General features: G+C 39.2%; 1 protein-coding gene across 10 annotated transcripts; it reads left to right on the forward strand.

Moving 5' to 3' along the window:
* Window positions 1–643: 643 nt before the first annotated feature.
* On the forward strand, window positions 644–26,793 carry add1 (adducin 1 (alpha)). 10 transcript variants are annotated; one of them, XR_015764866.1, is made up of 18 exons: window positions 644–777; window positions 7,899–8,107; window positions 8,218–8,380; window positions 8,740–8,891; window positions 9,235–9,315; window positions 9,464–9,613; window positions 9,698–9,841; window positions 9,922–10,020; window positions 10,318–10,491; window positions 11,106–11,363; window positions 15,201–15,296; window positions 15,426–15,518; window positions 18,458–18,614; window positions 19,693–20,040; window positions 21,592–21,681; window positions 22,334–22,367; window positions 24,334–24,387; window positions 24,783–24,870. XR_015764866.1 is itself a non-coding variant. In XM_015014231.2 (18 exons), exons 2-18 carry the CDS (start codon window positions 7,913–7,915, stop codon window positions 25,049–25,051), a joined length of 2,574 nt encoding a protein of 857 aa, XP_014869717.2. In that variant the 5' UTR covers window positions 644–777; window positions 7,899–7,912; the 3' UTR covers window positions 25,052–26,793. The 10 variants fall into 10 exon arrangements, 8 of the variants coding, with proteins under 8 accessions (XP_014869717.2, XP_087867030.1, XP_087867032.1 ...); XR_015764867.1 differs by having other exon boundaries at window positions 22,334–22,371; window positions 24,783–24,828; XM_015014231.2 differs by lacking the exons at window positions 22,334–22,367; window positions 24,334–24,387 and adding exons at window positions 15,883–15,900; window positions 17,187–17,273 and having other exon boundaries at window positions 24,783–26,793.
* Window positions 26,794–26,968: the final 175 nt, after the last annotated feature.

Raw genomic sequence — 26,968 nt, forward strand, 5'->3', positions numbered from 1 at the left:
GCAACAGTAAAATAAACTAAAGAGCAAACAAACTTCTTTAAACATTATACCTCAAAAAAGACAATGTAAATGCAATTGCACAGTAATTTGTATTTAATTGCATTTAAAAATTTGATGGTATGAGGTTTTGCCAGTGGGTTGGGTAAATATCATTAGCTTTCAAAATAAGACATTCAGTTTAGTATGTATTAAAAATTTAATTTAATCAAAATTCTTGTTCTTTATTATTCTGTTTCGTCGCTCTAGACAAATCTTACGTTGTACCAAGATTGTTGTTGTAGGGTATTTTGGAAATAGAAGAAGAAAAAGTCCATGATGCATGACTTAAAAATATTTTGCCTATCATTCGTTTTTATGCCTTCTCACTGTCTTAAAACCCTTTTCTTTTTTGTTAATAATGTCTAATATGTATAAATATATACGTAGTATTAGTTTAACTAATTACTAGTCTGCTTCGTGACATTTCTCCTCACCTTCTAGGTATGACAATTTAGTTTTTGCACTGTAAAACCAAAGAACCATTTCAGAGGCAGGCTCATAGTTTATCCTCCAATCACTAAAACTGGCAGCGTCACGTGGTTTAAACTGACCAATAGAGAGCCAGAGATTAGTGCATGCCGCACCCTAGTGGCATGAAGGTTGATGGGCGGGGGAGGACGGACGAGAGCGGAGATAAACCCACTCTGAAAGCACTAGGGGAGGGGAGAAAAACAAGGAGAACCCTCGGTCAGTCTTTGCTCGGCTTTGTTTTAATTTCGCCACCGTATTAAATAGAGGGTAAGTAAATATGGGACATGCTTCGCTTGTCATGTGTAATTTGGTCCGTTTTTTTTTTGTCTCTGCAGATATCTGGCTGTATGTATTTGCAGTGGTGATCTATGTTTGGCTAATGTGTTGCGGGGGAGTCTTAACAGAGCAATTTCTGCAAATTATGCGATACCAAACGTGGACCTTTGCATTTTTTTTCCTTTCGATTTAAATGATTCACCTTCTCTGAGTCGCCTTAGTGTCTGGAAAGCAACTAGAGAGGACACTTTGGGCCCGAGGTGTTTCGCTTTTAAGCGTCGTTAGCTTTTGCTACCAGAGCAGGCCTTCAAAGTAGTTGCATTATTTTTGCATTTCGCGTGGTCTCGCTGCTGTAGTAGGTGTGTTTTTGTATAAATATTCCTCTGGGGAGTATTTCCCTCCTCCCCAACGATGGGTGTGCAAATTCCGTTTTGTTCAGATGTGTTGCGATGCCAGTAATATTAGAAACGTCCATATGGGGAGCTGATAGTTGTACTGTTTTTTTTTCCAATAAATGCATACAACATAAAAAAAAAAAACAACTTTATCAAATCTAATTGGACGGATTCAATTTGGACCACGCTAGATTTGTGAAGAACGGGTTGTGCAAAAATGACAAATGTCCGTACTTTGATTTTCCTTGCAGTAGTTATAAACACATATGTAGCATGTTTAACAGGTACTTTAATAAGAAGTTATTTGTATCATTATATTATGATTACCTTGTTGGAATACTAAGGCTGTTATTACTCCACTGGTAAAATAATAAGTTTCTGAAGTTTTCTGAACAAATGCAGCTTGTGTAATCCAATGAATTTGACAATTGTAGTGTGTTTTGTAGCCTGACAATGACCCTTACTTATTGACATTATGAATGAGATGTGATGCACTGGATCCATCTTTGATCATGAACATAGATTTATTACATTTTTCTGATTTCACTGAGTGGTGGAACTGACCAATTTACTCAAATGACTTACTTGGATCCAATATCTGTTGGATTGTTGCATTGTAATTTAGGGCCACATATTCAGACTTTTTTTCTTTCCTTTCATTGATATATTTGTCCATTTGGGTTGCCTTTTCTCAGCCATGCACTCTCAGACTGGACGTATTTTAGTGACCAAGAAGGTACATTTTGTAATATTTTATGGGGAAGAAACCAGAACATGGTGAAACATAGCAAATCACATTATTTAACAACGATATTGCAGCTTTACGGTTTCCCAACATTGTGTAGCCCTTTCTAGAAGTATGTTCGCCATTCTGCTGTGAGAGGTGTTGCAAAGCCAAACTGTAAAGACCGAAGTAAATACTTTCTGGATCGGGTAATTCTGTTAGAACAACCAGACCTCCCAAAGGACAGGACTCGGTTCTGTGACTCTGGTTCTGTGCTACCACCCTCAACACACGCTCTATAGTACACGTTGGTTGTAGATGCAGGTGCTATGTTTGTTTAACTCCCACTTCCCACACCCTCCACTGCAGTGCAGCTGAAAATGTGTTCCTCATATTTCTGCCCTGGTTTTTCTATGTTACTCTCTCCTTCCTTCCTGTCCAAATACTCCCTTAACTGTGTTTGCTTGAACCAGTTCTTACAGTAAGGAAGCTGTCACTCCGCAGCAGCCACTCACTGAAGCTTCATTTAGTAATCAATGTACTATTCTATTTTTGTTAAAAGCAACAAAACAAAGTGACACATAATAACAGTCTGAAACTGCTAGGGGATTTAGGGAGACTCTACCAGGGATGATGTATTTTATCCGAGATGGCTCCAGTCACTGTCATAGAATCACATGAGTGTTTACTGTTTCTCTGTTGCTGGACTAAATACATTTCCCATGCAGTTTTTTTTTGTGTGTGTGTGTTTTTTTTTTTTTTTTGCCTTTTGCATATAGGAAACATTTTATTCTCTCTTAATTTAAACAACGGAAGAAAAACTTGAGCGAAAAAGATGTTCCAAGTTTTGAAAAAAAAAAGGAGATTTTGCTTTATAAAAATATAATTGCTGCATGGTGCATTTAAAAAAAAAATCCATTATGTACTTGATTTTTCATTTGTCAGTTGAGCTGTTGAGATGCTCATGACTACTGCAAAACTCTTCTGATATAAACTGGTTGCTTGAGAGATGTAATTCACATCATCCACTTCCCCTCCCTCACCAGGCATGTCTTGTTAATTCATTCATTTTTTTTTTCATTATTATTGAAGCAGGTGGTTTGTTTTGCCTCAAATCACGAATGGAAATTATTTCAGTGGCTTTTTATAGGGATATTCTATCTTTTTTGCTAAATGAAGCAAGGATGACTTCTGACTTCTTTTTTTTTTATTAATTTGATGGCAACGAGGAATGAGTATCATTTGGTCATTAAGGGGATTTTTGTACGATCCAGTTTCATTATTTCCCTTCGCAGTTGAAATGCTCTCAGCCTTGCAACTTTTCTTTTTCTTCACTTTTAGTTTCATCAGACCCCAGGGCATTTCTTCAAAAATCAAGATCTTTACTCCCTGAGTGCAATGGAACCTTCTCCACTGAGTGACCTTTGACCCCGTGTTGATGTAGAACTAATTTATCTGTAGATAATCACATTTACCAGCTTTAGCTAGAGTCTTCACAAAGTCTTTGCTTTTGGTTGTGGGGTTGATGAGCATCATGTTTAGCAGCAAACACATTCATATATGGGATACTGAATTTCTCAATTATTTGCAAATAATAATAAAAAAAAAAACATCACTCAGTCTTTAGTTATGGAGCGGTTTTCATATGTGAAGACCACATTCTATTTTACTCAACCTGAGGGGAAAAAAAAAGAAATGCTACTTACCAGTGTTTTGATCAGTGACGGCAGTAATAAGCACATGTTGTTGCCTCACTCCCTTAAATCTAGTTCAAGTTTTGCCCGTCGTCTCGACATGTCAACAATAGACTTATCTGTGTACACTAATTACAGTTGAGAGCACGTAATGAGACCCTGCGTGGCATAGTGTTAAATTCACACCAAGTTTTGTTTGTGGTGGTTGTAGCACATGGAGAATCTGTTGTCATAGAATCACATGAGCGTCTGCTGTTCTTCTGTGCCACTAATGAACGGCATCCAGCACAGAGATCTTTAGATGCGTCTTGTTTGTGGCCTTTAGTCAGCCTTTAGTCGGCTTATAACACCAGAATACATTGAAACTCTTTAACAACACTTTTAGCTCAGTTCTTAAACGCGTGTTATGATGATCTGTTCACTTGGAGTCACTCCAGTGGCATGTTTTTGGAGAGGATTTGATGGATCTTTTGGTCCTTCAGTGGTGCTGAGAATTTGTTTTCAATGCAGACTTCTGCTTGCGAAAGTTGTGGGAAAACAGACTTCTCTGCAATATGTTATCTGCATAATCAATTGGAGCTGCATGCAGCGAGTCCTGTTACTTCTACAATAATGGGACAATAAGATAGAATTCACTAACGAGAAATATCACCAATTTCTTGAAGTTGATATCCAGCGTGTGATTTAAACTTTCACGCTGACGTTTTACAGTGGAATTAAGCCTATTGACTTCTAATGTGATGTGCCCAGCTGACTGGGCAGAGACCTGAACTCAACTCGGCAAACTGCTGAAACATTAGACTTTAGTATTTAGGCACATAAAGCAACACCTTTTAAGTTATGAAGTAGATAACGAATTTTTCTGCAAGCTTTACCCACGTGATTAACTGGAACCACCAGAAAAGCCAGCTTATGAGGCAAATTATCAACGAGTCATATCACTGCTTCACTATGTAAAGCTGTTCAGGAGAAGTGAGGCCATGCAGGAATAGAGACAGCTCTCATGCAGACGAGAGCTACGCAGACAAAATACCAGTCACTACCAAAAGACTTCCTGAACATACTTTTTTTATCAGTGACTGAACTGGAACATGACCACAGCACTGCAGTAAATGAGTTAATAAGACTAACAAAAGCTAGTGTGAATCTTTATTAAATGGAATCAGGGCAAAACTTGAGGGATATTCAATTAGGATTTTTATCTGATCCGTTAAAAAAAAAACCATTGTGTGCATAATATGCATAGTTGCCTGACACAAAGAAATTAGGTCTCTCTTTTAGGGCTATAAAAATAAATAGTCATTCTGTTTTGTAGAAGTGTTTAGGGAGTCATTTCTCGCTGATGAGCTTGTTGGGTAAAGTAAAGTTTTGATAGTCTGCAGAATCCATTCATCCTCAGATGCTTTCAGTTTTTCTCTCAATGAGTCCGTGACATGATTTTAATACGAAATGACTAACGGACTTGTTGAAAGGTTGTCATCCTTGGGAATCTGGTTTGCTTGCCGTGTGATGTTATAGCCCGCTGCTTTTCTTACGTAACAATAATCTTTAAAAGGGACGTCTTGTGTTTCCATGGTAATAATTTTGGTTTCCATGGCGACTGCACTCTCAACAGGAGAGGCTCGTCGAGTACAATGGGCCTACATTTCTGCAGAGAAAAGGGGATTCTGTTGAAACGACAGCCTTTGACATAGCTGGAGAACACTTCCTGCCTCTGCAGCTCTTTTACTGCTAAGCTGTCGACAAAAAAAAAAAAAAAAAAAAAATCAGCCTTGAAATCGTGTTTGTGTCAGCCATTGTTAACATCGGCTGGAAACATTCATGTTGTTGTCTCTTGCATCATATGGCCAGATGTAATCAGTTGGTGTCAGTGAGTGCAGGAGGAATTTAATGTGAACAGATTGATTGGAAGATGCTTATGGAATGACCTCATTATGTTCAGGGTGTTTGTTTGGCTTATGAATTGATCCCTCAGAGTTGTTTCTTAGAGGACCACACGATTCCTCTTGTTCTTTTTACCAGTTTGACTATTGGTAATTTTTTTCCTGTGTTCTAGTGTCTTATTGATTGCTGTCGGTGCATTGCTACACTGTAAAAAATGCATGATGTTAATGTTTAACTGCTTGTTTACATACTTTGAGGAAACATAACGAGCACACTGACTGAAGTAAAGCACTTCTAAGCAACATCTATGATTGATTATGAGAGTTCCTATTCTTTGGCATTAGCCTTGAGTGGATCCTGCTTGCATCTAAAATCTGACTGTCATTAGTTATTAATAAAAGAAGTTGGTTTATTTAATTTTTTTCCTGGCACAAAGTGATTGATGTTTTTTATTTATTCTTCTTCTTCTCTAAACAAAGGTTTCTGTAGCCTTGCTTAGTTGATTTTAAGAGTGTAGATTATTGAATCTGTTCACATTTGTCTTTTCCAACTGAAGTCTAAGCACATCCACTGTAGTTTACACACACAGAGCAGTTATTAGAATATCTTGATTATTGTATCTGTTTGGGTCGTGTTGCGTCTTTAGTTTGGATTTTTCTCTGGACTCGGGATGTTTCGTCTTTCTGCAGCCATAGCAACACAAACACGAACGACCAACAGCAAGCTCAGCATGCGGTTTTGAGGCAATCTGCAACAAAGTGAATTAGATCTGACAGAGAGTCCGGAAGCATTAGGACCCTACAGTAGGAATCAGGCTGACACGAACTGCAGACACTGCAGGGTTGTTGAGTCGCTTTGGCTGTTGGATTCAGCTTCAAGGCTGTCAGGCTTTGTTAAATCTGATTCTTAAACTACATTTGAGTGTTTATGTGAAAGCATTGGTATCTGTGGATTTACTTGCATTACTGGATTATAACTAGAACCACTAATAAAATAGTATCACAGGGATACATCACCTCAAATGTCTCTGCTAATGTTAATTTTGCTGTATTCTGAACCGAGATGCAGTGGGACGGTTGATTTTTATTGGTTTTGTTTGACCGTTGATGGAAACGTACAGAAAGCACTGAGCGGTTCTGTCGGCTCCCACAGTGATGCTGCATGCTTCGAGTCGGGCCAGCAGTTGCCCTGGGAGTTGTGGCTGAACATTTGTATTGATGCAGACTAATGGGCTGCCTCGGCCTCTGCGAATACGCGCTCGCGTTTTGGCTCTTGCAGAGTCTGCCCGTGTCCAGCTGGAGTCGAAACTTGAGTGGGCTGTGCTGTGACAGACGGGTGGAGACCACTGATCTGCTCCAACGCTCGGCAGTTGTCAGGAAATGGACCAGATCTCCACCTTTAATTTGTCTTTTATCTGCCCTTCACTTGCTCGCTGTTTTCTTTGGGGGATCGTTTTTCAGCGGTGAACAAATGGAGTACATAATGTTTATAAATTATTCATTCCTTTGCTTGCGGTGGATTAGTAAAGTCAACGCCATGACTTAAAAAAAATAGCTAACTGGTAAAGAACTGCTGCGCTGCAGTGATTAAATCTTGCTTTGTGTGATTTTTGTGGAGTTTCTTTGCCAATCATTGACCAGCTGCGCTAGACTAGCTTGTCTAGTTCATAGAGGAATCGATCAGAACCTCTATGAACTAGAAAAAGCAACTGCATGAGTATGGCAGGAAGTAGGAGATGGAGAGGGTTCACTGACTTTATGAAAGACTGGCATCCTGTCAGTGGTGTAACCCGCCTCTCGACCAATGGCAGCTGGAGGTGGGTCAGCTCCCCTGGGACTCTGCAAGGATAAGCGGGTGTCTCAAATATAATTTTTTTTTTTTTTTTTCAATTTACTAGGAAAATCTTACCCATCGGTGTAAGATTTGCTACGAAACAAGAAAGCATTGGAAGCCTGTAAGTCCTGAAAATAGTGAAGGAACTGATTGACTGTTTGCCAGGGTGGATTATTATTATTATTATTTTTTTTTATTGCACAATCCTTTTTTGTGCAATGTTTAGAACCAAAGAACCTAGTCCAACCCTACGTTGTCAATTCCTTTTATGTGCACAAAAACATAAGAAAATATTCCCAGCGTGTGTGTAGAAATAAAATGAGACGATGGCTCTTAAAGCTCATGCCTAATGGGTTTTAGTCCAGCAGCTGGCCAGAAGGGAACATTAATCTTTGAAAGGTTGCTAAGAAGGGTTTAGTTTAGTGTTCAGCTGTGTGTTTGCTCAAAAATTGGAAAAATATTGTCTCGTCCCTAAAGAGACTCTGGTTAATCTCTCATATTTTATTATGCGATGACACGCAACGACGTTTATGATGCAGCAGTAGAAAGTGTTGAGGCTCGTCTTCTCCTTTTTTGCTGCAGGAGGCCAACTCAGGATGAACGGCGAGTCAGGTGCCGGGGTGGTGACGGCCCCCCCTCCCACCACCGTCCCACACAAGGAGCGGTACTTCGACCGGGTGGATGAGAGCAGCCCCGAGTACCAGAGAGAGAGAAACATGGCGCCGGACCTGCGGCAGGACTTCAACATGATGGAGCAGAGGAAGAGGGTCTCCATGATCCTTCAGAGCCCCGTCAGTCTGTTTACACTCCCCGCCAATCAGCTCAGTCGGGGAATATTAAAATTTTCTGTAATGCACAAGCTGGCAACTTTAAAGCCCTCTTCTTTGTGCTCAACTGACAGGCGTTTTGTGAAGAGCTGGAGACGATGATCCAGGATCAGCTGAAGAAGGGGAAGACGCCCACCAGTCTGTTGGCCTTGCAGCAGATCGCAGACTTCATGACCACCAGCATGCCTTCCATGTACCCAGCTGCACCACAAGGAGGCATGGCAGCGCTCAACATGAGTAAGCAGGAATGAGTGATTGTAGAGCACTTTCTGACCTCAGCACTGCTATGTCTGCACTCGCAGTGAGTAATGCAGAGTATGCCATAGTTAACTGCAGGACAATGACACCAGCTGTGTTTCACTAAGCATAATAAGTTGTTTTCCTCGTTTCTGTTAGTGTTGCACATGGCAGAGCCCTCCTTACATCAATTTGCATAAAAATGGAACTTGACTGCAGAGTTTTTTTTTTTCCTACAATGTGTATAATTGACTTCTTATGTTTTGTAAAGTACCTCGAGAGCTGAAACTGCACTGAATTAAATGAATTAGTTTCGTAACTGATTGCAATCTTTCCACGTCGCCCGTTTCTCTCCGTAGGTTTGGGAATGGTGACGCCAGTCAACGATCTGCGAGGCTCGGATTCCATTTCCTACGACAAGGGCGAGAAGCTTCTCCGCTGCAAACTGGCTGCTTTCTACCGGCTCGCCGACTTGTTCGGATGGTCTGAGCTCATCTATAACCACCTCACAGTAAGATCGCTCCCTCACATGCAATTAAACGGTGCTCCTTGAACAATTTTATCAACCCAGCAGTTTGCTAAATCAATGTAGATTGGAATTAATTTGCATGTATGTAAAGTTTTAGTCGTGGTAACTGTGATTTGCCTGGGCTTTAAGAAAAACAAAAGGATTCCATCTCAAATTATCTTGATGCTAGGATTACACAAAGTAGGAGTTTCGCATAAAAGCCTCATTAATTCACATGCATTGGTTTTTCAAAATGGTAAAATATAGTTAAGTAAGTTGTAGGTAACTAAATATTCTCTTGGGAATAATAAATTATAACTCAACTTGCACGTCTTTTGTTCTGCAGGTCAGAGTGAACTCAGACCAGGAACGCTTCCTCATCGTTCCCTTTGGGCTCCTTTACAGTGAGGTCACCGCCTCAAGTTTGGTAAGATTCACCGGAGGCGTCTATTAGAATTTCAATACTTTTAAACATCTTCACACATACGCTGTTTTCCTCACATTTTTGATGTGAACTGAGTGAAAGAAGTCCACAAGACAACTTTGAGCAATCCTTCACGTCGAATCACTTTCAGGTAAAGATAGATCTTCAAGGTGAGATCGTAGACCGAGGAAGCACCAACCTGGGGGTCAATCAGGCTGGCTTCATGCTCCACTCCGCCATCTATGCTGCACGGCCCGATGTCAAGTGTATCGTACATATACACACAGCGGCAGGTGCAGCGGTAAGCGTGCACAATGTCTTTAACGAGCGACATACTGCCTACAGCTACCGAGATGTTTGATGACCCTGTGTGCTTCTTCTGCAGGTGTCGGCCATGAAATGTGGGCTGCTGCCTATCTCACCCGAAGCTCTGTCCCTCGGGGAAGTGAGCTATCATGATTACCACGGCATACTGGTGGATGACGAAGAAAGAGGGATCATACAGAAGAACCTTGGCCCGAAGAGCAAGGTACCTCCAGGACGCGAAAGCCAAAATAATTCGGGCAAAGCTTGGGCTGTGTGACTTAGATGTTTTCGTCTCTCTTTCAGGTTCTCATCCTCAGGAATCATGGCTTGGTGTCAATTGGAGAAACAGTGGAGGAGGCTTTCTATTACATCCACAACCTGGTGACCGCCTGTGAAATCCAGGTAGGTCTAACCTGATGCCTGTGAAGTTACTTTATCTGATCGATTACACTTTAACAAATGAGACATCAAACTAATTTAGGTTTTTATTTGTCCTCATTTTCCATAACAACTACTTTTATCTCTTGTTTCCCCTCCTTTCTTCTTGTTGCTGTCTGTTTGGTGCACCACATCCTCACTGTTTACATCCTACTTTCCAAATCTTTTTTTTTTTTTTTTTTTTTTCTTCCCCCGTTCATCTTTCTCTCTGCTCTGGATCTGTCTGTGGTTTGTCTCCTTGTATACCTCAATGTTTTCCAGGTGCGAACACTGGCCAGCGCTGGAGGGCCCGACAATCTGGTAATGCTGGACCCTGCAAAGTATAAATCAAGGCCACGCGTCCCTGAGCCAGCAGGCGACGGGTCGACAACACACCCCAAGTGGCAAATCGGGGAGCAGGAGTTTGAGGCTCTCATGAGAATGCTCGACAATTTGGTAAGAACAGTGTGCGGCGCATACTGCTGCAAGGTTTACTGCTCAAAACTGGTGTTTATATTATTATATAAGTGAGTGGTATTCAGGCAGGTCATGTTAATGGATACTGGAAAAAATGGTTTTGTTTTGTAAAAGATGGGGGGGAGTCAACACTTTTAGACAATGAAGCACTTTTTACTTTTTTATTAATTTTTTTTTTTACATCTTTTTATATTTGAAGTATCACATTTTACTTTGATTTCTCAAATTCTGCATTCATATTCATTAAATTGGGACAGTAGAAAAGTACCTTTTGCATATAACTTTTACATTTTTGAAAACATTTCATACGTTTTTGAAAACATATTTTTAGTTGGTGTGATGTAATATTAAAATTTTAATATTTTTTTCATTAACTGTTAGCAGAACAAATAAAGGCACTAAGACACTGGTCTTTCTCTAATCTATTTAATGTGTTTTATGTGGTGATGGAGTTATTGAAATAAATGTACTTTACTATAGTATTCTAACTTATTGAATGGGTCTATATATATTTAGATGTGTGTGTGTTTTTAGAAATGTTCACAGGATCAACTTTGACTTCTAACTCCTGCCGTTTTTCTCCGCGTCTCCAGGGCTACAGGACGGGCTATCCTTACCGCTGCCCGGCTCTGCGAGACAAAGGTAAAAAGTACAGTGACGCGGAGCTCGCTTCCTCCGCCCACGGCGGTTACTCCTATGGGGAGGACAGCGACTCAGGCGCTCGCTCCCCGCTGAAACACAGCTTCCAGCGCGGCCAGCGCGACAAGACCCGCTGGGTCAATGCCGGCAGCCGGCTCGACGAGCCCTACGAGGACGGGCCCGACGGCACCAGCCCCAAGTCGAAGCCTAAGGTGTGGACGAACATAACACACGATCACGTCAAACCCTTGCTGCAGTCTCTCTCGTCCGGTGTCTGCGTGCCAAGCTGTATAACCAACTGCTTGGTCTGTGCCTACCTTATTGTTCATAGTATAGAATTTACAGCTACCTTGTCGGTAGCATTGGGTAGTTGTTCGGCATCCTGAGCGACTGGGGAGACTAAAATGGAAAAGTAAAGCTTGAATATCAATTGATGGATTAATTATGTCATAAACTTTCACAAAAATAACCTGGTGACCCACAACCTACGTCTGTAAAAACCAGTGTTGGACTTTTGTGTTTCTATTCTGCTGCGAGTGAAGTACACCTACTAAACCACCTTTCTAATGCTGCACTCTTGACTCCTTGATTCCTCCTGGTCTCCGAAAGCTTCACGATGCCGGGCCAGCTGCCCAGAGCATGCCCCACAGCATGTGTTGTTGTGAAATGCATTGTACGTGTTGATGTTTTTCCCAGAGGAGCGAGCAGCAGGGGTGTGGCATGAGTCCTCAGGTAGGCAGGTGAAGGCAGCAAGACAGGGACGTTTGCTGCTCACCACACAATCGCTCATCCCGAGGGCAACAATTCTTTTTTTTTTTTTTTTTTTTTCTTTGCATCTTGACGTTGACTTTGTTTCTTAAAAATGAATCCACCTATTATTTAAAATCAGGAGAAGCTAGATTTGCTGAAGACGCACGCCGCTTTGCTGTAATGATGAATCTTTAATCCGTACAGACTTTTCAAGGAACCAATGGAAAGGGGCATGCCTGTGAGAATATTTATTTTTTCTGGAATAGTGACAAAAATATGAATTGAAACTGAAAGTTGTAGACTTATCACCTTACAAAGCTTTTGGCACCTCTGGTAAAGATGTCTGAAAAGCCTTCAAATGAAATCTTCTGTTTATTCTCACACAGATGTATTTATTTTTAGTTTACCCATAAATGTTTGTTTATTTTGGATGCCAGAGAGATGTAGAAGGGGCCAATCTTTTAAGAAATCTCTAGATTGCCCAAAGCTGCTGTTCCTTTTTCGTGCACTACAGTTTTATGGTCTTTAAACCTTGATAGTCATAGAAAAAGATTGACTTGTGTGTGGCAGCCTATATCTGTGTTGCTTTGGCTAAACGTTCTGGAGCATTGTTCTGAGCTTATTTCAATTTTTCCAACATCTCTATTCAAAATATTCAAGAATGTCAACAGGTTCATGACCCCATACATTATGAAACAGTCTTGGGTCCTTCAGAAGATGGAAAATTCCCACAGCATCACAGATCTTCCACCATACTTGACACTTAATACTTGCCATGAGTTGTTTTCTCCCCCGTTTGTCTTTTGTTTCAACCAAGATCCATCCAGAGTGCTTGTTGCAAAGAAGCTCACGGTTCTAGTTTAATTCTCACTACTTTTAGTTGCTAAACAAAGTAAATCTTAAGATTGGCATAAATTTTCCAGTTGATAAAGTTAGTCACACGTTGGTTTTTCAGTGTAAATTGTGCTGCTTCAATAAGAGGAAGGTATTTTTACACATCTGTAGCAGAGGTTCCAGTAGTTGTTGGGGTGCTATATAAGAAAAAGCTTCCATGCAACCTGCTTATTTATTTATTTTTTTCCTTGGTACTCCTAGTTTATTTTGCCGCTAATTTTTTGTTTGTCTAATTTTTGGTTTTAGTTTTATTCTGAAAAGCAGCTTCTATAAAATATTCAGTGCCTGCATGATTGAATTTGTTTTAAGGAAAAAAAAAACAAAAAAAAAAAACGACAACAAAAAAGACATAATAAAATCTGACTTGACTTTTTGAATCAATTATCTCCTGTTGGGAAAGTAGGAAATGTTATGTTGTGAGACTCTTTCTCAGTGAGTATATCATGTTTACATGTTCATCTCATACTCAACCAACCCGACCCTGCTGTACCCATCCAGCACCTTCTCCTCATCTAGCCCGCCCCCTCCTCTTCTGGTTTGGCAACCATGCAACCAAACTTGGAGTAAACACAGGAATGAAGTCATGAGCTTTTGCTCCCCACTGCAAGTTACATGCTTACGTTCAAAATGGTTCACTAGGTGGCATGAACGTTGGTGTTATACCTTCATTTGCTGCTCATCCCGTTTAATGCTAGAAATGGATGAATAACTTCCCCTTTTAATCACTCTGAGCATTACCAAGTTTACACAAATTTTTTACAAACTCGGCACAGGGCTGTGAAAGATTTCATCCTGTACAAAGAGGATGTTCTTTGTTTTTGTTTTTTTGTTTTTTTTTTTAGCGTTGTGATGGTAGCTCCCATTTGTCCCAAAATGGCCGAGTGTTCTCGGGTGTGTTTCTTTCTTATCTCTGTTGTCCTTGTTGTGTATCAGCCTGGAAAATGACTTTGGTGATGCCAGCTCACCCCTCACTGCCACTCTCGCTTCGTAAGCCAGCCTCATCGTCTTGGTCACCCACCCGGCCCACCTCTCACCTCTCCACCACTCACAGCCACTCAGCCCTCACATCTCCCCACGCTGCCCCAGCCCTTTGTTTGTTTGTTTTTTTTCTTTCTTTCTGTTGACTCATGCCGTTATTTGTCTTGAGTTGATTTTCAGTGTAATTCTGTTTTGGTTTTAGTTCAGATGGTAGATCAATGATGATGACAAATGATTTCCATTGTTACGGAACAACAGCGATAAATTTTATTCCAATTTTTCCAGAAAGTGAATTCAGGAGCAGAAATCTTCTTAGTAGAATTCATGAAATCATGCATTCAGGCAAACCCCACCATGTAAACCGATTAAATCTGGTGGCTTGAAACAAGCATCACTTGCATACCACGGCCCCATTATTATTATTATCATCATAAATTATTAATTTCAGAGGTTCTTAGTTTCATAAATTAATGATCAAGACGACTTATTTGCTCGGATATGAGATTAAAACTCAAATTCCAGGACTTGGAGGTTCTGATCTGATAAACATCTTTACATATTTTCCAGTCTGGCGCATTTTAAAACATTTGGTGCTGATTTGGTTCCAGTTTTGTATAAGATCATATGAATACACTACCACAAACATTATCGTGGCCATAAAAATGTACAAATACAATTTTAGTACAATTTCCGAATTTAAAAAGTAGTAACATTGCTAGTTTTTGTGATTGGAATTAAGCCTACTGTTGAGTTAGAAAAACTAAGAAATAACTAAGGGTTTTAACTCCATGTGTATTGTCATTATCTGCATTCCATTATCTGTGACCTCTACTACTTTCATTAGTAAATATTTCATAAAGTATTGTGGACCCTATTTACCCAATGGATGAAAAAACACAAATTTGAATGAAAAGTTGCATGTTCTGCTGTCTCGCCTCAGAGTTTTCAGTAGCCAAGATACTTTTCAATCAATAATACGTGAAGATATTAAAATAAGGAAAGAAAAAGATATCCAAATACTCCCCTGAAGCAAAAATAACCTGTTTAAAGCTCTGCCTCTTGCTGCCTAAAGAACAGAAATTCTTACAATGTCATGAAGATGATATTTAAGAACAGCTGATGTGATGGGTAGGTAGCTAATTATTTACATAAAGTAATCCTCAAAAAATATCCTAGATTTTCTAGGATCATAAAAATAAAACGCGCTAAAACCTACCTAAACCTTCATCATCATTGACTCACTTAAAAAAAAAAAAAAAGTCATCAAACTTTGTGGATTTTTTTTTTTATTATTATAATTTTGCATGATTTGTAATGCCTGCATTGAGTTATGTCTACATATATTTTTGTGCTAGTTTTATTTTATATTTTTCTTGCCATTCGGCGTCCCTGTTGTAACTGTGTAACACTTTACATCGTGTTTACAGTGGACTAAAGAAGAAAGCCTTCGCCAGGCTGGAGTAGCCAATCAATTTATCCCACTGAACACCGACCCAAAGGAAGTTCTGGAAATGAGGAATAAGGTATTGTAGTGGGGTTTTTTTTGTGTAGTTAAATGTCGCCTCGTTCGACTGACAATATTTGAAGCTCTCCGATAAGATATGTTTACTCTAACCAGATAAAAAAAAAAAGTCTTTTTGTTTGTTTGTTAGATCCGTGAGCAGAACCTGCAGGACATAAAGACTGCAGGACCCCAGTCTCAGGTTCTGTGTGCTGGCACTGTGGTGGAACGGACCTTTAACCAGGTCAGTGTGTGACGTTAACGCCTCCGTGCTTCGCTGCTGCAACGTTCCTGACCTGGACTTGATGCTGATGAATATGGTTTGAGTCACTTGTCTTATAAGACGACTTAAAAGCAAATTTTCTAAAACTCTAAATCCAGGTCAGGAGGCATGCCTGAATCTAAACTATTACAATATCAGAACAATGCGCATGAATTTGTTCTGGACACTGAGCTGCATTGAAAGAAACTTTAAAATCAGTTTAATTCCAATATTTTAGTATTAATTACTAAAATTATTTCCTGATTAGAGAACAAAAAGTCCTCTGTGTTGTTGTGAGGATGTGGGGGGGGGACTTCATAATTATGACATTATTCTTTGATCACAGAGATTGTCGTTCTTGCAGGTGAGTAATGTGTGGGAAAGGTAAACATAATTTGGTTTCCATATTTCTGCCAGCTCAGAATGTGTCCATTTTCATACCCAGTTTTATTTATTTAGCAACATTGTTTTGTCCGTTGAGCATCACAGCTACATTTACAACCTTTGGAGTTTCTAGTTTGGATGTACTAAACAAAAGGTCCTGTTGTGACCAAGCAGTGGTTCTTTTTATTTTTCTTATGCATGTGCAAGGTTTCCCCCTCATGGGTTGGAAAGAATGCAGAACATGAAGTCTTGACTCATTGGTTCTGTTTGCATGGCTCAGGTTTAAGATGCTGTGAATGTTTTTGCCGTTTCCTTTTCATTTTCCTGGAGGGGAATTAGACTTTATCCTCTTTGTCTGTCTTGAGATTGTTAGGTTTAAGTCGGTGCAATCGCAGTGACATCTTATGAGGCATGAACAATAAAGTCACCTCTACCCCAACCGGAGTTGACCATCACCTTGTGTTGACAGTTTGGAAAGCATGCTAATAACGGCTACCACTTTCTCTGCTCCCATGCTTTTCATAACTTGACTCCATTTTTCTACAATGGTTCCTGTGTGCATGTACTTCCCTCAAGTGGTTTTAGTGTGCTTGGGTGTGCAAGTGCTTCGAAAAGGTATTCAGACCCCTTTAAGTTTGCACATTCTTTTTAATGTTACAACCACAAGTTTTTGTGTATTTTATTGGGAATTTATCTGACGGACCAACACAACGAAGTGAACAATGGTGAAGTGGAAGGGAAGTGATTCACGAAAGGTAGCATCTGAGTTTGATTTCAATTCTTCTATTGTATCTACTTTTCCTTTCACTTCAGTTCAATTATTAGCTACTTTATGTTGGTCTATCCCACACAATCCCAATAGAATGCATTAAAAATGAACATAAGAACATGTGAAATGGCTCAAGGGGTTTGGATACTTCTGCAAGGCACTGTGTATATATATATATATATATATATATATATATATATATATATATATATATATATATAATATTACATTACAGTGGAAAGTCAGTTTACATATTGTTAGCTAAAATGAGGACCCCCTAGAAAATGAGCAACGTTTTGACTTGCTAAAGAAAAATCCTGCAGAACTGTTTAATCTTTAAGATTAAAATGTTTTCTTTGTTCTGCTGAAGGATATGTTCTGTGGGATGTTGCTGTACTCTTTCCCCCCTGTTGTGTGAGTGTGACTGCTTGACAGACTGCTTATTTGGATGTACTCGGTTGTGCTCCCCCCCCCCTTCACATGGTTTGCTATTGCAGGATGCCCCTCTGTCTGACTGTACAGACACTATTGATGGCCTTGATGTGTCCGAGGGGTCCTATAGTCCTGCTAAAACAATTAGAAAGGTACTTACTGCTCCAATCACAAATCTATTTGACCCTGTAGTGGGATACAAAAGTCCGGGCAACCTTGGTCCAAATTTGGTACTGGATTAAATTTACACTGGGGGGCAAAATGTTGTTGGATGCCTTAAGAATTGCTTAAGTATTCTGGCTTAAAAATAACAATCAAAGACAATATTAAAATGCGTAAAGTTAAGTTTTTTTTTTGCTTGCAAATCTTGTTAATGTTCAGGTTGAAAACATGGGGAGCAATTTTTCTGTAATGACTCTTCTGAGAAATAATTAGGAAGAGAATTGACACTAAATTGGTGCATGGATCTGGAGTCTGCTGAATCAGAGCAAAAAGCTATTTTATTTTTGTATTTCTTGTAGTTGTAAGTTATTAAACTTTTCAATTTCATATACAAATTTCCTTGACTATCACCCCTCCCCCCCTTTTTTTTGATTATGACAACTTATTAGAGAAGCTCAAGGTATCTTGACTGAGTGAAGCTTAAATGTTTGGACCGTTTATTAATCCACTTTTAACTTTATGCAAAAAAGGTTTTTAATCTGATACTGATTTCAGCATAAATTTGGTCCAGGGGATGCCCACATCCAAAGCATTTTGATTAGTTGTTCAGTCTCAACAGGCGACTCCTTTCCTAACACTCTTCTTAAAAACATCCTTCTTATTCTTATTGAAGCTTTTTCTGTGATTTTTCTTTCTTTTTTTAATTTTTTTTTTTTTTTTTTTGGTGAAAATATTATATATCCGTATTGCAGTCTGGAATGTTTTGGACTGCGGACAAGTAATCAAAATGGTTGTGAGGGAAATATGCCATCTCATTGTCTCCATCTGATGCCTACAGCAGTACTTGTTGCTGCCACTAGGGATGCCTAGAGTTGTAGTACTCAGCATCAAGCTCTTTCGTCCTAAAAATCCTCATCATGATAAAACAAAAGTTACATTTCAATCAATGTAGCGCATGATTTTTGCACAAGAACTGATATGTACAATTGTCTCTTTATATTGGAAATTAACTTTAAGCTTTAGCCACAGAAGCTGCTGATTGTTACTGGCTGCCACTTCTCAAACTCTGTTTCCAGCCTTCTGGTTCTGCAGACAGTTTTCTTCACATGGCTGTACTCAGAACGACCCCACCCTCTGATGCCGACTTCTTTTTCCTCACTTGTGTGTCTCGAAGGGTGAGCTGGTGACCGCATCCAAGGCCATTATTGAGAAGGAGTACCAACCCAAGGTCATTGTGAGCAAGACTGGTCCGAACCCCTTCAATAAGCTGACCGACCAGGAGCTGGAAGAATACCGCCGGGAAGTGGAGCAGAAACAGAAAGGAGGTGAAGGTAAATGTGCCATGGGAGGCAGACCACACCAACATCTTTTAAATAGTAATCTCCATGTGAAATAAAACAAAAAATATACATTTCGGTAACCATAGTTAACATTTTCTTTTTTTTGTCATTTATAACTGCTAAAAATTATTTTCTGATATAAATGCAAACTTATCTACAACTATAATGTTTTAGATAATGAGTTTTGTACAAATCAGTAACTTCTACCGTCACTCGTTATTAAATCCTTTAAAACTGTAGAGCATTCATCTTATCATTTATCGCTAGTCCAGTCACAATAACAAATTTTATTGGAAGATAAGTTGTACCAGAAGTCAATGCGATAAACGGTGATATTGTTACTGTGTGACCATTTTAAAATAATAAAACAGTAATGACATAATAATGCAAGAACATTTTGTCAAAGGTCAAAAAACTTTCAATTCTGATGACCATTTGACGCTGGAACTGGCAGACATTTTAAACATCCAAAATAAATTAACACAACAGAAACAACAAATAAAATGAATTATTAAGGTTCTGTAGACAAAACTGTCCTTTGAAAACTGAAGACTTTTACCATCCAGTTTTTGGTAGAAAGAGAAACTATAAATTGTGCAAATACAAATTTTAGTTTCTTTTAATCCATCATGTGATTAATTGATTTATTACTTATTGCGACAGGTGTATTTATCCTGATATATTTCATATCATGAAAGAATTCAGATTTATTGTTGTCACCATAAACTCCACTTAGAGATGTCTGACATCCCCCCAAAACTGAACATATTGTTGGGATTGTGAGTTTCACTATTTTCTCAAACGAGTGTGTTCAATGAGTGTGAATAAATTTGAAAATATGATTAAAGGAACTCGCTGTGTGCCGTTTAGTTGCACAAATTACACTTCTTTATGTGACTGGTGTCCTAAAGAAGCATATTACAAATGGGTATGTTTTTTTTTTCATCATTAAAATTAAGAGTTTTAACCTCTGCTTAATAAAATATAATGCCTTTGTTCAACCTCATTGTTCAGAATGGCCAAACTATGTCATCTCTCCACACCAACATGCAAAAACATGGATTTACAGTGCAACAACAGAAGAACAGTATTAAAGGATCAATCTCCAGCGCACCCGAACCAGAGCCAGAAGCTGCACCGTCTGGTCAAACCACGTTGTCCACTTCTCTTCATCCAACTGATTCGTCCAGCTTGGAGGAAGCCCAGCCTCCAGCTTCTTCTCAGGGGCCTCCTGCCCCCCAGCCTGATCGCGGCGGCGCCGATTCTGCAGCGACGGTAGCAGGTGATGCGCGCTCAGCAGGAGACGAGGTGTTGTCGACTCCTGATTCCCCACACAAGGAGTTCCACAGCGCCGTGGTGCGAGCCCTCGTCAAGAGCCCGCCGGCTGTGGAAGCGGCAGAGGGAGGTCGGGCCGCAGGTACACCAGATGAAGCGGAGACATCCCAAAAAAACTGGCCTTCCTCTCCCTTCCCTGCTCATCCCGGGCTTGTCTTACTACATACTGCCTCACTGGGAGTCTGGGAATTCCTGCCTGCTGTTTCCTCTCCCCTCTCTGAGGGATTGGAGTCTGCTGCCATTGTTTCACCATGTGCAAGCTCTCTCCTTTCCCCGCATTTCATCTCTGAAGGCTCTGCTTGGTTGTTTTGGGTCCCTCCTGCTCCCCTGAATGCCCATCTCTGATGTCTTGACAAAAGGCATCAAAGCTTTGGCACATTTGATTCTTTTCTGCAGTTTGATTGGACGAAGCAGAGGAGAGAGGAACTCCAAGCATCCTCTCTCCTCTGCTCCTCTGCTCATGTAATAAAAGTCCTTCTGCAGTGAAATGTGAAGAAGCAGTTCCTGAGTTTGGTCCTCCAATCAGATTATTAGACATCAGAGAAAATGTGTTAAACCCACCTACTCTGGAAATAAATGGACTCCTTTTCTTCCTGCTAACGTCTTTTTTTTTTTTTAATGTTGTCATATGTCCCTTCTTATTTCCATAACCTAATCATTTGAAACTGGTTTTGGAGTTTTAGTTTTGGTTTTGTAGGAAATGTTTGAAATATTTTGCTGCTGTTTTTGTTTTTGTCTTTCTCCTGGTTGTTGAGTCCTTATGTTGTCCTCTCTCTTTCGTATTGAAACAAGCTGATTGACGATGTTTTTTGGCCTTTATAAATTAAAAGAATTGAATTCTCTTTAAAGTTTTGGTCTTACAGTTCAAGCCACATTTAATGGCAGCAAGTGGGTAAGGATGTGTAAAATGGCTTAAGATTGTGTTGTAGTAAAATAATGTCACAATGAAAGTTTAAGAAAAATGTCACGTCTCATTTCTTCGGTGAGGTGAAAAAATAACCCATGGTTTTTATTATTTTTACCCCAATGACACAACCTTGCTATTTTAAGTTCGGCATTTCTCTGAACTTAATTATTTTCAGATAAACTGGAATATAAAATTGTTTGCTGAGAATATGAAAGACAATACAACATTCAATCCAAACGATAGATTGTCTTAAGTCAGGTAATATAAGATGATTAGAGTTTTTAAAACAAATTAAACTGTGTAGTATAGTAAAAACTTTAAGATCTCCAAAGCTCATCGTTGGGGAGCTGCAGAAAAAAAAAAGACATTCAGGTGTTAGAATTTCTCCATAGCAACCATTTGACATGATCTACAGCTGCTTTGTTTTTGTCGTACCATCACAAATGTAAACGTGAAGTTTGCTGAAGTCTTCTGGGACTTTAACTGTGGGTATAGGTGAGACGAGGCCTAGAAGAACCTTGTTGGAGTTCTCTGTAGTAGAAACCCAGAAATGGGCAGCTTGTATGATCTTTCGGTAAGCATGCGATCAACAAAAAGACGTAAAACCACTCTCTCTGTTGCAATAATAGATTGGCATATTTCGCACACCTTTGTCAGGGCTGCCAACAAATGTGACTTGAACTGTAGATGGTCTGAGAGGCTTCTGACTGGGGATGTTTCTTTCAGATCCAGAGCAACAAGTAGAGGCTGAGGAGGACGACAAAGACCCGAGACCCACATCCACACCACCGAGTACTCCTGTCAGAGCAGAAGAAGGTACGTTATCCTGACGGCGTTAACAAAGTGGCCTGGTTTGGCATGGGGTTTCTCCGGTGTTCAGGACTTACAGATGGACCGTGGAGGCTCCTGTCTCTGCACCTGCCCGTCTCTCTTTGGGTCTGTTGTGCTCTTTAATACTACTACTACTACTACTACAAGGTTTGTGTTTCTGTAATAAAAGCCCATGAGGAGTTGACTTTTCTCAATAAAATTTGCATGCAAATGTGCTGAGAAAAGCAGCAAGGGAGATTTCAAACAGAGGAATTTTACTGCTTGATTATTGTTGTCCCTCTTGGTCTTTATTGCTGTTGGATTACACCTTTTATCAGCATCATCAGTGATGATACTGGAACTGGCTGTAAAAATGAAACTTAATTTGTCTTTTTATTATACAGCTTCTGATTACTGGTGTAATCTGATACAGAAATGTTTTTTAACGTCTCTGTACAGTCTCTCCTCTCACTGCCATTCTCCATCTGTTTTGGGGGTCTTCCAAGAATGGTCCCCTCCCCTTTCTTTTGTTCTTTTCGGTTATTTTCTCCAATTTTTTTTTTTCTTCTTTTATTTACCATGTTGCTTGTGGTTTGATCTGCATAGACATTTGTTTCTACTTGTGCTTTTTCTTCTTTGTGGCTGCGTTTACAATCAGGAGATGGAAATACAAAAGAGTACCTGTTGCCATAGTAAGTATGTACTGTTCCACCTCCTCGCCACCCTCCTAATTACTGCTCACCCCTCCACGTTTACGTTTGCTCATTTACCCTGTTTTTCTTTGCATGGCTTCAGTAGCAGATTTGGTTCTTTGTCTGAACTAACCTGTTTGCTGTTGGGGTTTGTGACTATTTCTCCTCTGAATTTCTAATGTGGGCTTGGTGGGGGTTATTTCAGAGCTCCTCTCTCTTCCTATGTCTTCATTTTTATTATTATTATTGTTATTATTATTTAGAGAAAGTATGTCACCCTGGCAAAAAAAAATAGAAAACAGTCTTATTTCCTTACATCTGTTAAATTGGTATTGTGGAGCGACACTCCTGAAGTAAACCTCACAGCCTGCTCACTGTTTTGTGTTAGATAACCTCTTTTCCTCCTGACAACAACTCACTCTGAAATTAACCAACCTTTCTCGCACATAAGCACATTCTTTAAATGTATATTTCTGTCTCATTAAAAACAATCTTTCAGTGGTTTAAAATGTGTTGACATGTTGTCTGTCCTGCAGGCGTGTCCTTTACCAGGTACAGCAGTGCTTTGAGTGAAGCTTTCCAACCAAACTGGCTGCTGTCGGTTTAGCTTGAAACCTGGTTGTTGAAGGCTGGCTGTTTGCTCACCGGTCTCCAGTTTCTGTCTGTCTGTGGTGTTTGACCTTTTCGCTGTTCCGACTGACTCGAGTTGTTACATGAAGACGCTGCTAAAAGCTCTCTATGGTCTCGTTTCACACTGGTCTCTCTCTTTCGCATGGGCTATACTAAAAAAAGAATAACGACGTTGTTGTCTGGCAGCTTTTGGGACTGTTGCGGATGCTGTTTGTTGTTTTCAAGCTGACTTCTGACGTCTGTCTTTGAAGTATTTTTTTGAATGGGGCTATGGATGGATTGACAGAAAAAATGTTTTTCATGAAATTTCCTGAAATCTTTTATACAGACAATCTCATCTACAAATCGGGCTGCTCAGTATGGAAAAAATATTTTAGTCAGTAGTGACATCTATTTAAAATTAGGTCTTGTTGAATTTGATTACAAAAAAGTATATTGCACTTGAAGAACAGTGAAATGCCTTAAAATATGACATTTCCTTGATTCCCTCTTGTCGATGTTTACCTGACAATGTTTATTCAAATATAGAATATATAAAAAAAAAATGAAATTTAAATTGTACTTCATCAAACTCTGCATTATATTAGCATTAAGTTCAGACAAACAAACTAAATTACAAAATAAAGACGTGTTTATGCAGAGTAGAAAATAAAGTCTGTTAGTCAGACCAGATCAAAACAAATTTAACGTTAATTATAATGCTTGCAATATAATTACAAACATTGCTTTTTTTGGCATGAGAGCCAACTTGGATTAAAGCGATCATAAAAACTACCAATATTCTACACTACTTAAAGTTTGTGATTAATGAAGCTTTCATTGGAGACAAAAGATAGATATTCTTTATTCCGCCTCCCCCACCCTCAAGAAAACGGTGCTGAAATTTCATGTCGTATTTTTGTCAGACTGTTGCACAAACTAGATACTTATGAAGTTTTACACCCATCGGCTGCAGCAGTACATGTTTAAATGTATTAATAATCTCACTTGGTTCTAGTTTATCATGGATATTTTCCTGAGAACTTCTGCACTCCAACAAATTGGCTGAGTTTCAAAAACAGACAACAAAAAGAAAAAACAAAAACGAAATGGTGAACTCAAATTCTTAACTCCTGGCCCTTTTAATGCGTAACCTACATACAGTCTTTTGTGATTTTTTTTTTTATAATTCATGATTACTTGAATGACTGAGCCATTAATGAGAATGGCTCCAGAGTTGACTTATGTGCGTGTTGTTGTTGTTGTTTTTTTTTTTAATATTCAGACATTGTTAAATCTTTGGACTTTCACCAGTGCTTGTTCTGTTCTTTTTCCACTTTATTCTGTTTGTACACAGGGTACAAATGAACAAGAGAACTGCAGTCATTAAGATTTCCCTGTTTAAGTGAAGGTAAAACAAAGAAATATGTGCTCAAGCTTTAACGTCAGAAAGAAGAAATGGTGGCGATTGTTTAGTTGTTATGTTGCTTATTGGCACTTCTGAAGGAGAGCTTTGTAATTTATTTGTGATTTTAACGGAGTGTTCTTGACTTTGTTCTGAGGTAGACTGACTGTGAAGCTAGTTATTATAGTTGTGTTTATCCTAAACGCATATGGTTTTCGAGTGAGCGACTTTTATTTAGACTCAAACTGTTAGTTTCTTTATGGACTCAGACGTTGGTCCTTTTCAAGTAGCAAATTGTGTGGATTTCACCGCTTAACCAGCAAGTGACTTGTTGTTGCTTTACTGTCGCATAACCATCGGTTTGTCTTAGCGATCTGTAACTCTCTCCTTTTCCCCATCAGAGTCGTTGCCTGAACAAACCTTTAAGGATGAGAGTGATGCAGCCACCCTGAGACAGACCCTTCCGGATTTAACCCCCGACGACCCCTCCGAGGCTCCGGCTCTGCCCGTCGAAGACCCCACCCCGTCAGCTGCCCCCACAGAGGCAGCTAACGGGGAGGAGGCCGCTGACGCTGGGGACCAGGAAGGAGAAGAGTCTCCCAGCAAATCCCCCTCCAAAAAGAAAAAGAAGTTCCGCACACCTTCCTTCCTAAAGAAAAACAAAAAATAGACAGTCCCGAATCAGAGAACGCTGGATAAATCTGGCCTCGGCTTCATTTTGGTTCTTGTTTTTTTTTTTTTTTTTTTTCTGTCAATATACTCTTCAAGTGAGCCACACTTCCACAATTATACTTTGGTTCTTTTTGTATCTTTTGTTACAAGCTTATTAACCTGCTTTTGCTCATTAGTGTGTGCCAATTTTGTATACAATATAAAAAAAAAATAATAATTGCATTAAGGTTTTTAATTATTAAAGGCTTTTAGTTGTGAGTGCAATCTGTCTCATACACTCCACCTGGTGTTTATGCATGTCTATAACTACAGGTTCACATGCTTAGTGACATTGGAGAGTTTTGTTGCTTTTTTTTAATTAATTTTTTTTTAAACTATTAACCAATGTAACCACTAGAATGTATAGGGATTGTATCTAAATATGTCTGTCGCAGCAGGGCGAGGAGGTTCTAGCCCCTCACTGAGCTGCTGGAGATTTATGACAAGTGATGACTACAAATTTCATACATGCATCCCTGAAGCTGTGCACTCATTTAATTACATGTCAGCGGACGGGAGAGCTGCAGTCGAGCTATTATGGAATGGTTATATGCTCATGTCCAAAATGCAATAATTCCAATGAAATTGCTCTTTCTCAGCCACATGTAATGCTTTTTCTTCTTTTTTTTTTCTTTTTTTTTTTCTTTTTTTTTTTTTAAACATTGCATTGCTTACTGACTGACATGGTTTTTTATTTAATGCTGGTCAAATACCTTACAGGCCATATTAAGTAAGAACACTTTTCTGTTATGCAAAGTTAGTCCTGCCTTGTTTGTAACTAACATTGTGCTTGCTGATCAGTCTAAGGCTTCATGCAATGTATCTGCCACTGGCTGCAAGCCTTTATTGTGAAGGAATGTGTACATTAGTATTTTTTTTTTCTTTTATTCTAATGGTTTCATCATGACTTTTGTATTTGCTCTCTTGTTTCACTTTACAAGCAGCTATTTTACATCTAGTTTTTAGTTGTTTTGTCTCAGATTAGATTAATCCATTGTTGCTCATCGTCAGAGGGAACTGTGGCCCCTTTTCTGTCCTAAAACCACAGCTTTTTCCAGATACTGCTTTTTATCCAGTTGCATTTATTCATGGAGAACGTCTTACAAAGCTGCATTTTCAATCATGTCTTATAACCATAGATCTGGACGTTTACTTGGTAAAATAAATTGTGAAACCTGGGCTGTGAATAGCTGTTGACCGTAAAGACAATGTACACTGGAGGAAAAAAAAAAAAAACACAAAAAAAACTTTTGTTGTGACTGCAATCGATAGATGGGGAAAGGAAACAGTTTGATGTTCACATTCAGGCCACATTTCTGTGCCCGGCTTAGGTTGTTTTTATTCATCCTGCTTTGACAAAGAGTCCTGAAGTGTTTTAAGAAATTGGCCGCTGATGACAAATATGATTGACTTGCATTGCAATGAAGGGCTTCAATCTGAATTTGGGTTATATTTCAACTTTTTTGTGCTGATACCACTACTAATGTCCTGATATTCATTTAAATCAGCCTTAGTTTATTATTTTTTATTTTATTTTTTTATCTTACATTATGCTGATTTGTGTTTGTCTGAATTATTCCCAATTTAAATATTTGGTTATTACTCAATTTACAAAGTTATTATACCACTTTTTTTTCTGTCATGGATCCATCTCTATTCTACAATGACAAATAAAAAGAAACACTACCATGAAAAGCAGAACTGTGTGATTGGTTCTTGTAATTCTGTACAATGAGCATCTCTGAGTATCAATTAACAAGTCGTTCCTCAGTTTTTAATTGGTTTTAGGTCTGGACTTTGACTAGATCTATACTATCTATACTACTAGGTATCATAAAATCCCAAGGAAATATATTGAAGTTGGTGATTGCATTCT

Source organism: Poecilia mexicana, unplaced genomic scaffold (assembly GCF_051168715.1).
Source record: "Poecilia mexicana isolate PSO_F unplaced genomic scaffold, ASM5116871v1 scaffold_12, whole genome shotgun sequence".
Classification (NCBI taxonomy): Eukaryota; Metazoa; Chordata; class Actinopteri; order Cyprinodontiformes; family Poeciliidae; genus Poecilia; species Poecilia mexicana.